Source organism: Orycteropus afer, unplaced genomic scaffold (genome assembly GCF_000298275.1).
Source record: "Orycteropus afer afer isolate SDZICR_OR568_19922 unplaced genomic scaffold, OryAfe1.0 scaffold00287, whole genome shotgun sequence".
Lineage (NCBI taxonomy): Eukaryota > Metazoa > Chordata > Mammalia > Tubulidentata > Orycteropodidae > Orycteropus > Orycteropus afer.
In genome coordinates this window covers 392,977-405,438 of record NW_006921874.1, presented here as the reverse complement: position 1 = coordinate 405,438, position 12,462 = coordinate 392,977, and the positions used below count along the sequence as shown (strand labels likewise).

The 12,462-nt window shown below is 42.8% G+C and overlaps 1 protein-coding gene across 1 annotated transcript in view; it reads right to left on the bottom strand.

Annotated features, from left to right (window-relative positions):
* Positions 1–10,665, bottom strand: part of PABIR2 (PABIR family member 2) — a 22,535-nt gene extending 11,870 nt beyond the window's left edge. Inside the window, exons 1-8 of the mRNA XM_042782295.1 lie at positions 10,568–10,665; positions 8,201–8,279; positions 3,027–3,083; positions 2,688–2,731; positions 2,552–2,606; positions 2,197–2,298; positions 1,855–1,940; positions 929–993 (exon numbers count right to left, since the gene is read on the bottom strand). Of these exons, the coding sequence (XP_042638229.1) occupies positions 929–993; positions 1,855–1,940; positions 2,197–2,298; positions 2,552–2,606; positions 2,688–2,731; positions 3,027–3,083; positions 8,201–8,279; positions 10,568–10,665 (586 nt within the window). The remainder of the gene's footprint in view (positions 1–928; positions 994–1,854; positions 1,941–2,196; positions 2,299–2,551; positions 2,607–2,687; positions 2,732–3,026; positions 3,084–8,200; positions 8,280–10,567) is intronic.
* Between the last annotated feature and the right edge of the window lie 1,797 nt (positions 10,666–12,462).

The window sequence follows — 12,462 nt, the reverse complement described above, 5'->3', positions numbered from 1 at the left end:
TTTTGTGTAGTATGTTATGCCAATTGAGCTTGATGTCCTCTGTGACTATGGTCCCAAGCCCACAGGTTCAACTACTCGGTCCCTCTGGGTAGCTAACAATAGTTTTCTTTTTCAAGTGTGATTTTCACATACTAGCTCCTGAGAAGGTCCTTAGGACTGTAAACATTTCCTTGCAACATTAAGGAAAAATAATATTTTTATTTATAAAATAAATTTATTCACTAAGTACTAATAATGTGACCATCAGCACCTTTTTCCAGAGTAAACTATTTTCAATTTTAAGTTATAAATACAGTACTTTTTGAATCTGTGTATGATGCTATTAATGGAAAATTTTAACCAAAGCCACAAGTACCCATTGACCTAACATTAGGAGAGTAGGTTGGTTTATTGGCCCCAAAGGTAATCTTCACAAAGTACCCACTTAGTGAATTGATTTTGTAAAAAGTTATTGTCATAAGTCTTATTTAAAATGACATCCAACACTTGCAATGCCATGGTCACATCCCCAGGAATAATGACTGAACCTTTTTTTTTTTTCCAAACAGATTCTATCAAGTGCCATCTATAAGTATGTAAACCCAGCATTGATTGAGATCATTTTAGTTTAATGCTTTGTGGTTCAAAATAAGGGAATTAAGAGAGCACTCTGTTACATCAAAGACACTACAGAGACTTGAGTATCAGGAGTAATTTGGTGGTGGGTGGGGTGAACCTCATTGCATATTGAGTATACAGCATGTTTATAGTTCTACTTGCTATGACAGAAGTATGTATTTCTGCAGTATATCAACCATGTATTTCTTATACATTTGAATCACTGACAGGCAATATTTTTGGAATACATATTGATAATATGAATTTTTGAAAAAAGATATAGCTAATATCAGATAACGAGTCAATTTAATATCAAAAGTGTGAAGCATACCTTTTCTTTTAAGAGGACCAAGGACACTGGGCCTAATGCACTTGACTGGACTTTGACTCCGCCTGCTTAAATGAAGAAATAAAGAAGATGACTTGAAGTACTTCCAAGATAAGAAAGAAATGGTGTGACAGCTCATCAAACAAAGATAAACAAGTAAAGCTGATATCATGCAGGGAAGAAAGGAAAATGCTGGCGTTGTGAGCTGAGTATCTGAAATGCCAATACATGATTTGACTTGGTCTATAGCAATTTTGGTCTACAGTAATTTGAAAGGAGCTCTGGTGGCATAGTGCCTAAGGCATTTGACTGCTAACCAGAAGGCTGGCAGTTCAAACCCACCAGCCACTCCCTGAAGGGAGACTAGGCAATTTACTTCCGTTGAAATACCACTTTGGAAACCCAAGGAGGGGTCGTCATGAGTAGTTGGAATCAACTCAACAGCAGTGAGTCTAGGTTTTTTTTTTTTAAAAATAGCAATTTGGAATAATACGGCACTTCAAGCAATTTACCAGCTACTCCATAGAAGAGAGATGAGGCTGTCAGCTTCCATAAAGATTTACAGCCTTGGAAACCCTATGGGGCAATTCTACTCTGTCCTATAGGGTCACTATGAGTTGGAATCGACTTGATGGCAGGGGGTTTGGGGTTAAGCAATTTATTTTAGTCATAATGAAACAAAATGCCCATGATGATTTTAAAAAATTATACCTTACTGAAAAGTTATTTGGATTCTGACTGATATAGAATGTTAAAAAAATTTCCTAATCCTAGTAAGGATTAATTATCATGTATGTGCAGGTACACATTTCCCCTCTGGATATCAATCAGCACTACATCTCCATAATAAAATGTTGGGGAAAATGTTAATCTATAGACAAATGTAATGAATGGCACTTAAACTACATTTAGAATTCCAATTCACATACCTCGACAATTGTCTGGCATTAGGAATAGGACTTGGCGCTAATCCACTGCTACTCACAAACATTTGTAAGGATGGTGAAAAACGGTGCTACAAAAAAATAACAGTATTGAAATAGTTCTATTATTCCAGTTTTTACAAGATTTCGAAATGACAAAGTACTCAGAATTACTTATTAGCTGTGTGTGGGTCTTATATATATATTTCTAAAGTACTATCATAGATTTTCATTAATTTTCTTTCAAGTCATTGAATTATTTAAGTGTGTGTGGACAGGGGGAGATGTTTCTGGAAAGGAAAGAGCTCAACAGGTGAAAGAGAGTTACTCTTGCGTCCAGGATCCTACCTTTCCAAATCCTCTGGTGGGTGACGGTGCTGGAGAAACTGGAGTGAAATCGATTCTCTTAGGACAATATAATTTCTCTGGCTTGTCAATATCACTATCACTCTGTAAATGTAAACAGTTATCTCCTCATAACAATTCAGCACATCACAGCTCTTATTACTACAACAATCCTACGTTTTTAGAGCAGAAGCATATCGGCTAGAAAGTTACACCCTACCATTCTGCTGGAAAAGCAGAGATCAGAAACAAATGCAAATTTGGAAGCAGACAGTACAGGAGTACATGGAAAATGAAGCCAACGAGCAAAGTACAGGTTTCTAGAAGATAAAAAGCAAACAGATGTAAGAAACCTTACCAGGCTCAAGCTCTCATCCCATGATTGGGTTATCTGCATTGCTGTTTGCACTTCCCTAAAACAAAATGAAATGCTATCAGTGCTTACAAGCAAGACACATAAGGCTATCTCTGTTCCATTCTCATGAAGCACTAACCTTTCACGTGCAGTCTCTCTGTTCATTATATCCACTCCTTCTTCCTGCAAAGACAACATGAGCTGAAAATCTAATATTTACCCACACATTTCTCTACTGCAAACAAAATTAAAAGGTTTTTCTACCTCATTTGACACGGCGCAATACAGCAGACTTGACATTCTAAGATCGCCACCCATGCCACATCTGTATTTTATCTGCCCACCCGGAAGACCTGTCTACAACTAACCAGAGCTGCAACCGGACTCATTTTTACTATCTAAATCTTCTAAGTGAAAATAAAATCAAAATGTAAACATCCAGAAAATGTTTAGATCTGAGCTAGTAAGGAAAATTTACCCTTTTGATTTGATGCAGTATGCTACTAGGAATACGATTAGGTGAGGATGACAGCAACTGGGAAAAAAAAGTAAACGTTTACTGTTTTCTGAATCACAAAGCAACAGTCTGCTGCCGGTCCTGGTGTACAGCCTATTCCTAGATACGTTTCATATTCTTCCTAGGAAGTTGCTTTTTACATCACTGAATGCTAATGCGTTAGAGGCAACACACTCAGTCTTTAGAAAGTACACCAGGTGTCCAACCTCAGAGCACCATCTGTCGCTAGACAGGCACTGACTTTAGCACTTTTCCCAAATGAATGCAGAGCTGTATACATTTATATAAAAAGAATAAAAAGACTCTCTGCCTTGGAAATACCCATTACCCCCCTTGTCTAAAACAGACGGCAAAGTAAAACAATGCTGGTTTTTTGTTTTTTTTTTAATAAAAATGTTTCATTTTTATTACCAACACACCAATGGGGGAAAATGGGCTAATAAGCCCAGTATAGTGTTTTGTCTAGAATTAGTATGTCCCTCAAACACCTGAAAATTGCAACAAAGAGAATTTTGCTTACATAATCTGAAGCCATTCTAAAATTTGATCACTAAATCTATTACCACAAACCTTACTAGTTAAAAATAAACTCGGGGCAAAGGCAAGGTGTAACTTTAGAAAATAGATGTTGCTTTCCCTTGTGTGTGTGTGTATCATGTGCCGTCGAGTCAGACCCAACTCATAGCGACCCCTCCTTGGGTTTCCAAGGTGGTATCACTACGGAAAGAGATTGCCCCATCTTCCTTCCGATTGTCATTTTTAAAACCTATTTTTTAAATAATTTTTTTGAAATGGTCTAATTATACTCCTTCAAAATAATCACAATCTGTTCACACAATGTACAGTATACTTCCTCTCCACAGATCTTACAGTGTTCTAACAGTCAGAATGTAAACAACCACTATTCATTCCCTAATGAGATACAAGAGAGTTCGTAATACTATATAAGTAGATAACTATCCTATCACAAGAGGTCTTATGCTATTAAAACTTTTCTGAATACAAATGTAATTTCCGAGGTGGTATCACTGTGGAAGTAGATTGCCCAACCTTAAGCTAGTATAACATTTTAAGGTCAAATCTAATTCAGGCAAAAGCTTTAGAAGTTAGCCACTAAAATAGGATTTCACCTCAAAAAATAACCCCTCATTACCAGCCCCTTTTATTTTTCTCTCTCCTAAGCTTTGAAAAGGGAAACTACCAGTAAATCCTTATAAAAAGCCTTTTTTCCCCCTCATTATGAAAGTAATTCTTGTTTACTGGTAAACTGTTAATAAGGTCATTTGAAAATTCTAAACCATTAAAAACTCACTGCCAACAAATCTATTCCGACTCATAGCAATCCCTCCGTGGGTTTCCGAGGCGGTATCTGTACAGAAGTAGATTGCCCAGTCTTCCTTCTGAGAAGCAGCTGGTGGGTTTGAACCACCAGCCTTCTGGTTAGCAGTCAAATGCCTTAGGCACTACACACCACTAGAGCTCCTAAACCCTTAGGCAAGTAAATAAAGCAGGGAAAGCTGTCTAACAGGAAGCTGTGAAAGAAAGCATGGATGTATCAGGCTGACAGAGAACAAACCAAAGACACCAAATCCACTGCCATGGATGGATTCCAACTCACAGAGACCCTATAGGACAGAACAGAAGAACTGCCTCATAGGGTTTCCAAGGCTATAAATCTTTATGAAAGCAGACTGCCACATCTTCCTCCCATGGAATGGTTGGTGGGTTCAAACCGCCGACCTTTCAGTTAGTAGCCAAATGCCTTAACCACTGTGCAAGAGAAAACAACAACAACAAAAAGCACTGCCATTAAATCAATTCTGACTCATAGCGACCTTTTAGGACAGAGTAAAACTGCCCCATAGGGTTTCCAAGGCTGTATATCTTTACAGAAGCAGACTGCCTCATCTTTCTCCCATGGAGCAGCTGGTAGGTTCAAACCACTGCCCTTTCAGTTAGCACCTAAATGCCTTAACCACTATGCCACTAGCGCTCCTATAGAGAACAAAAGGAATGCCAAAATAATTAGGAGAGTCAAAATAAGGATTGACAAACAGTGATGGCAGAGAAAAATCAGAAATTTTGAACCTGTATCTACCTGATATACAACTTGTCAATTTTAGGCAAAACTAGAAAGTAGACCAGAGAGGGGCAGAGCAGCAAAACTATGCGTAGTAAGTACCAGAAGCAAGAGAGTGATGGGTGGGCTGAAAAACCACCAAAGGATTTAAAAGAGGTGCCGGTTAACGTTATTAAGGAAAGCAAAGCGCTCAAGTGAAATAAGCAAGGAGGTACCTAACCCTGGTAATTCGGTGGCCATTGGGGACTTTTCCAAGAACAGTCTTTTAATTGAGTTGTGGGAGGAGTAGCGAGATGACAAATTGGCTGAAGAGCTGGTAAGAACCTGGGAGACAAGGAGTTAACAGTTGTCAAGTGTAGATGATGCTTTGGAAAAGCTCCCAGAGAGGAAGGGAAAAAGGGAAAGGAAAGACCTATGAGAAGAAAAAAGTTTGTTTTCTGAATGTTAGGTGTGTGAGCTAGGAGAAGGTGAGAGGAACAAAGACTGAAGATGCAAAGTAGAGAAGAGACAGAAAAGCACCATGCCTGAAGGTAGAGACATTTGAAGGAGAAGAAAGCGAAAGTTCATGCAAGGTAGGTGTCTGTCTGCCTTTTCTATGAAGTGAGAAGCAGGGGTCAGCTAGTGAGAATGAAAAGTGGTGAGACAGGAAACTTGCAGGGAAAAAAAGGAGATTTAGATATTGCTCTGGACAACAGCACGGGGCCAGTGGCACCTTGAGTGCCACATGTGTTCCCTTCACACTGCCAATTTCGCTTGTCTAATCAGCCGTCAAATCTGCATGTCATTTTCATCCATTCCCTCCTTTCCATTTAATTTGCCATTATCTTACTTTTTGCAGATTACTATGGGATGCAAATAAGTGCAGCAAGATTTCTATGTACACTGTAGTCTAATATATACAAACGATTGTTGTTGTTGTCAGTTGTCGGCTAGTCAATTCCAGCTCATGGGACCCTGTGTGTGCAGACTAGAGCTGCTCAGCAGAGTTTTCAGTGCTGTGACTCTTTGGAAATAAATCGCCAAGCCATTCTTCTGAGGCTAATCTGGGTAGGATGGAATGACCAACCTTTTGGGTAGTCGTCAAGAGCTTAATCATTTGTGCCGCCCAGGGACTCATATACAAATGACAGAAGTAACCAAAAGGGTGCCATGGAAGGCTTGCCAAAGGAGATTTAACTGAGTTTTGAAGGTTCAGAAAGCTAGAAAGGGGAAGGGGATGGGGTGAAGGCAAGCATAAGGATTGACACAGAGCAGGGAATTAACATGACCCCTTCTGAAAACCGGTATTTTACTGCAGCCAGAGCAGAATATTTATCACGGAGAAAGAGATGGGCTGGGACTGGAGTTGGTAAGAATCTCCACATCTCACAAATGAGGACAGTGAAGTGGAAAGAGGCAGATTTTTTTTTCTATTCTCTGCGATGCTATTGATACTAGGCACGAAGCTGTAACCCTTATAAACGTTTTTTATATACAGAGTACAGTTACCATATTTTCTAGTATTCTTGGGAAAAGAGGTAAAGTGAGCAAATCAAACCTCGAGATAACTAACTCTTCCCCTATACATATTTTTAATCACTTCAGCTGGAAATCTTTCTAAAAGGTGTTACATTTTTCCCTTTCTTAAACAGATTATACCACACAGGATGGCACTGAAGGATCTCTATTCTAATTCCAGCTCTGCCATTAACTAATTGTGTGACTCCAAGCAAGCCACTTATATCATTGGGGTTCTAGCTGCTGCTGCTTTTAGGTAGGAAAACTATCTTTGCCCTGCCTACCTCACAGAGGTTGTCATGTATAAGCCATAAATGTATAAAAGTACTTTGTAATGTGTAATATACTGTACAAATGTAGGGATCACAATAAGTTAAGATGAGGTTAATGACCCAGGTCTCCTTAAGACCATAAATTATTATACTATTCTATACTAGTGATAGGATCCATGGTGGTACACTGGTTAAGCTCAGCTGCTAACCGAAAAGTCAGCACTTCGAACCCACCAGCTTCTCTGCAGGAGAAAGATAAGGCAGTCAGATTCCATAAAGGCTGACAGCCTTGGAAGCTTCATGGGACAGTTCTACTCTGTCCTACAGGGTGGCTATGAGTCCCAATCAACTCGATGGCAGAGGATTTTATGAGTAACACCCTCACGTTCTATTAACAGGGTTTTTGTCCTTACACCAAGCTGCTCCAGAGTAATTTTTTTTCAAACCTCTCTGTTTTTCCCTCTCCTCCTCTGCTCTCTGCTATTAGTATAACTTTAACCCAAATGGTCCCCTTTTGACTTGCTGCTCCTCATATACTGTTGGGTTGCGTATATTATAATTGTATGGAAATTTGTGAAGATTCAGAGTTCAGAGAGTCTCTTGTATAAAGAAAGGGATGAACCTCTGTGCACAGATGGTGGTGAAATCTTATTCAGCCATTGACAGGTCTGTTTTGCTTCCATCTCTGATGTCTTCCAGGCAAATGGAGCTATTGGATAAGCAAGCTCCACATACGGGAACCACCACTATAAAAAAAAACTTCGTCCTAACTTCTTCTAACACAACCAACTAATAAGGTGATCCCTGACAGTTCTGGCTTAATCAAACAGTCAAATCTGGCAACTCTGTGGAGTCTAGAAATACAAGCATTTAAGAGAGTCTTTGCTTTGAAAAAAACAGCACTATCCAGGAGTCAAGTCACAGTAAATACAAGTAAGTAAAAAAAGGGGTTTTTTGCAGAGGCCAAAGATGACCTACTGTTCTCAGCTACAATTAGAAGCTAATCCTGACTTACCTCACAACCATGTGCAATAAAATAAAATAAAATAAAATAAATAACAATGAACAACTTTTTAAAATACAAAGTCTCACAGCAAAAAAAAAATTATCCAGGTCACCTTTTCGTACCAAAAGCTGAAAATGACCACAGTGGAGCAGTAAAGAAGATAGGGAAAATAAGCCTTTTTTTCTTTAAACAATTATGCACAGCACCTAATTTTAAGAAACCATCATTTGAAGTGGTTTTCCCCTACCCAAACCTCTTAGATACCTACTTCTATACTTACCAAGCTGGGACGGCTCATAATCGTTGTACTGTTCCTCCGAGTTCTAAATGTGTGTGGCTGAAAAACCTGGGAAAGGTCACTGGAAAAGAAAAATGAAATTGTTAATGTCTTCTCATTTATCTGGCAACTATATTAACATCAATTTTCTAACAACTCAATGGCTCCTCCTTTCGTACAATGAACAAACTCCTCATCCCTCTCTTCACAGGCTTCCCCACTGGTGTGCTGTGGATTACAGGTTTGCCAAGATACTGATCTCCTCAGCTGGGGAGGGGGGGCAGCCCCGCAGGGAAAGGTATGAGGCGGAGCTCTTGACTAGTTGCCTCCAGTCACCTCTGGTCTGAGCTCACGCCCCTAAATCGGTTCTCACCAGACATGGGCAGCCTCATCTGTCTACCCCGTGGGACTCACAAATATTCTCTTTTAAATGCGTGTGTGCCATGACCTGAGACCCCTATCAGCACACCTCCCATTATTGCCTGCCCTCAACATGTGTTGTACCTTTGAAGCCCATTGTTCAACTGAAAAACATACCTGTTGCCCCTTCTGCCTCAGCTGCACTCCTTCCTACCACCATCTGTCAAAACCCTTCCTCTCCTTCAAGGCCCATCTCAAAGGCCATGCCCTCCATAATGCCTTTCTGCATCCCGCATACCTAACGCAATCTCTCAACCCATACAGCACAGTGGGACAGGAGATGCTCCTTGAGACACCTACCAAACTTTACCTTTTACTAAGGAAAATGGACATGCATCTTACATCCCTCCAAGCAGAGGCGTTTTGCTCATCTTTGTATAATGATCCTGCAGTGCCTAGCAGAATGTCAAGTCCATGATAAGCGTTCAAGGATTTTCAGAACCGAACTGGATCGGGTTTCAAGATCACCTACCTCAGCCCTCCTGACTTTTTAGTGAGAAAACTGAGACTCAGAGAGGTTAAGTGATTCCTTCATGATCGTACCTAGTTAGTGAGAAAAGTGGGATGAGGTCTGGCCTGTCTGTCACATCATGCTATCTTCAGGCAACTAATTAAATCATCATTCCAAAAAAACAGTATATTTTTAGAATTGCCCAAATGTAAGTCAAAAGGATCACCCAGGTGCCAAACAATTGCTTGATCATCAGATTTTAAAAGACAACAAAAAGACCAGTTTATTCCTAGAGTATAAAAAATCCATGCAGTTTTAGGAAAGCAAAAGAATCACTCACCCATCCCCTCAGTTTCAAAAGGTGTTTAATCAAAGAAAAATATTAATTTTTTCCCCAAAAAATGGAGATTTTATAACCAGTTCAGTACCCAAGGATTGGTTCTTTCTGTGCCTTCACAGCTTGATTAACATGTTGGGGGCTAATTCTGGCCCTGTCACTTCTTTTGGATTAAATCCATCTCTAGAGTCTCCCAAACTGGTTGCTCTACCAAAGATGAAACTGTCTATTTGTTGTTGTTGTTGTTGTTGTTATTTGCCGTCAAGTCGGCCCCGACTCATAGCGACCCCTCCTTGGGTTTCCGAGGCAGTATCACTACGGAAGTAGGATTGCCCAACCTTCCTTCCGAGGAGTGGCTGGTGGGTTTGAACCGCCAGCCTTCTGGTTAGCAGTCAAGTGCCTTAGGCACTATGCCACCAGAGCTCCTACTGTCTATTTATACAAGTGAAATGCAATCAGCTCAGGAGCTGAGCCCACCTACCCTTAATCATCACAAGATTCTCCCTTAAAATAGACCCTCTGATGAATTATTCACAGCAATACACGAGACACTGCCAATAAAAAATCAAGAGTCGATTATTTCCAGTGTTTTCCAAAACCTGTGTTTTCACAGACCTAAGCTACATGCCAAATTTTTAAAAATGTTCATTGGCTAAAATGAATCTGAAAATATGAGAACAAATCGAAATCATTTCATATGACAAGAATACACAGTTTAATAACGAGTTATTAGATCAATTCTGATTTATTAAAATAAATCTCTGTTAAGGCCAGGGTTCCTAAACCAAGCTTAGAAATAGCAGCTCTTAAGGACAGGTGTCAAGTTGCAAGCCCAGTTCCAGGGGCTTCAGTATGACGTTTGGTGGTGTCAATTAGGCAGGACAAGCAACATGTCAGCAGAGCCAGCAGTTTTCTGAAGTCCCTTTTAGAGTGGGACCAGAGCTTCTGGTAAAGGGTCTTTTTCTCCCCTCACTGCCCAGAGTTTGGGGTCAAACTTTCACCCCACCTTGGGACCGAAGTCACCGTGAAGCAAACAAGCCCCCACTCCCTCAGTTTGGAGAACCCAAATGAGCTCCAGCTCTCACTTTAGGGAAGGAAGGCTGCTTGCCCGGTGCCAAGGAGCCCCCCAAGCCTTCACTCCATCCTCCCCAACCCTGCTCACCTGAGCCCATGGATCAGGGGAGCGCTGCTGGATCTCCTCAGGGTGCCCCCATCAGATGTGTCAGGCTCAAAGTCCAGCTCCATTTTCTCCTGAGCCATGTCTGGAACTTGCAGGCAGGCACAGTGGACAGTGCTCAGCTCCTGGTGCTATGGACTCCCAAGACTCTCACTACAGGACTGAGCTACTGGGGACAGGCAGCTGGGGGCGGGGGCTAAGGGGCGGAGGCTTGAGGGCGGAGACTGGGGCGGAGAAAAGGGGAAAAGGAGGAGGAGGGAAAGAGGAGGAAGATGAGGAAGGCAGGAGAATGCAGGAGGGAGAGGGAGGATAAGGAGCAGGTGGTGGGGGTTAACAGAATGAAGGAAGAGGATGGTGGGAAGAGATGAACGGCAGGAGGACCAGAAGGATGGAGGGAGGCGAGAAAAGAGAAAGAAGGGGAAAAAGAATAGATGGAAAAGCAGGATAGAAAGGATTGGTCAGAGGGGAAGAAGAAGAAGTGAGGAAGGACTAGGTGTGGAAAAGAGGACAGAGGAAGGAGAAAGAGCAGGACTGAGGCAGGGGAGACGGAAGGGGTGGGAACTAGGCAGCAAGAGAACTCATGCTGCTATATTGCCGGCCATCGACCACCAGTGGGCCAGGCTACACGCGCCTCAGATGCCAGAGCAGCGCTAGCGCGGAGGGGCTGGCAGTCCGGGAGGGCCCAGCCGGGCATTCCCGGCGGCTCCAGCCCCCCATGCTGTGGGACCGGGTCCTGCCCCCCATGATCGGGGTTCTTGACCGGGGATACTCGGTCCCGAAGGATCCTCAGTCGGGGATCAGTGCTTCTCCCCTCCCTCTGCCCTCCCGCTAAAGGATAGTTAGGAGCTTGGCCCCTCAGCCGCCGCCGCAGTGCCTCCTCTTCCTCTCTCGGATTCTAATGGCCCAGGGAAACCCTTTGGGGCCAAAACCAAAATCTACAACCTGCCGCCTCCTCTGCCTCTCACTCTTCAGAAGCAAGAACCTCCCCAGGGCCACAGGTCTTCCGCGTCCCGGCACCCTTCGATTCTTGCGCACGCGCGCGGCGGCCGCGCCAATGGGCCCGCGGGAACGGAGCATGCGTGTGAGCCCCGCCCCGCACACCTCCTGCGAAAGGGCGGAGCATTTCCAGGGGGCCCGGCGTCTGCCTCAGTGTCATTGGCCAGGAGAGCCTGGCGCTGGATTTCGAAAAGAGCCAATAGGTTGGAGAACCGCAAAGTCTTTCAGGAGAAGTTTGGTCCAAAACTGAAGGGAAATACAAGCAGGGAATTTCTACGGGTTTCCTTTCCCAATCTGTATGCTATGACGTCTGTAACTTGATAAATGATCCCTGCTAATTTCTTGTGGAGTCATTAGGGGCGTGTGGACCGCACCGAGTGACACTGTCAGTCCAGATGACGCCCAATTCGCCCCAATTCGTGCGTTCTCCCCGCTACACTTCGCACAGGCGGGTCCAGATGGTAAAGAAATGAATAGAGCTGAGTGTTTAAGTGACAGCGCTCCTCCCCTCGGGTTAATTATGTCATGTTTGTAAAGCCCTTGAGGACAAATCGCGCCTCAAGCGTTAATTATCATTACGCCTGTCCCAGTGCGTTTCTCAAACATATCGGGAAGCGCGATGTGCTAGCCTGAGACACATCGGCCTGGCAAAGCACGGAGTCTCAGCCTCCAAACCCCTCCTTTCCCGGCTTCCAGTCCCCCTTCTGAACCTCTGAGTATCTGGAGCCAAAGACCAGAGTGGGGATGTTGTTGTTGTTGTTGTTGTTATGTGCCGTCGAGTCGGCCCCTACTCATAGAGACCCCTCCTTGGGTTTCCGAGGCAGTATCACTACGGAAGTAGGATTGCCCAACCTTCCTTCCGAGGAGTGGCTGGTGGGTTTGAA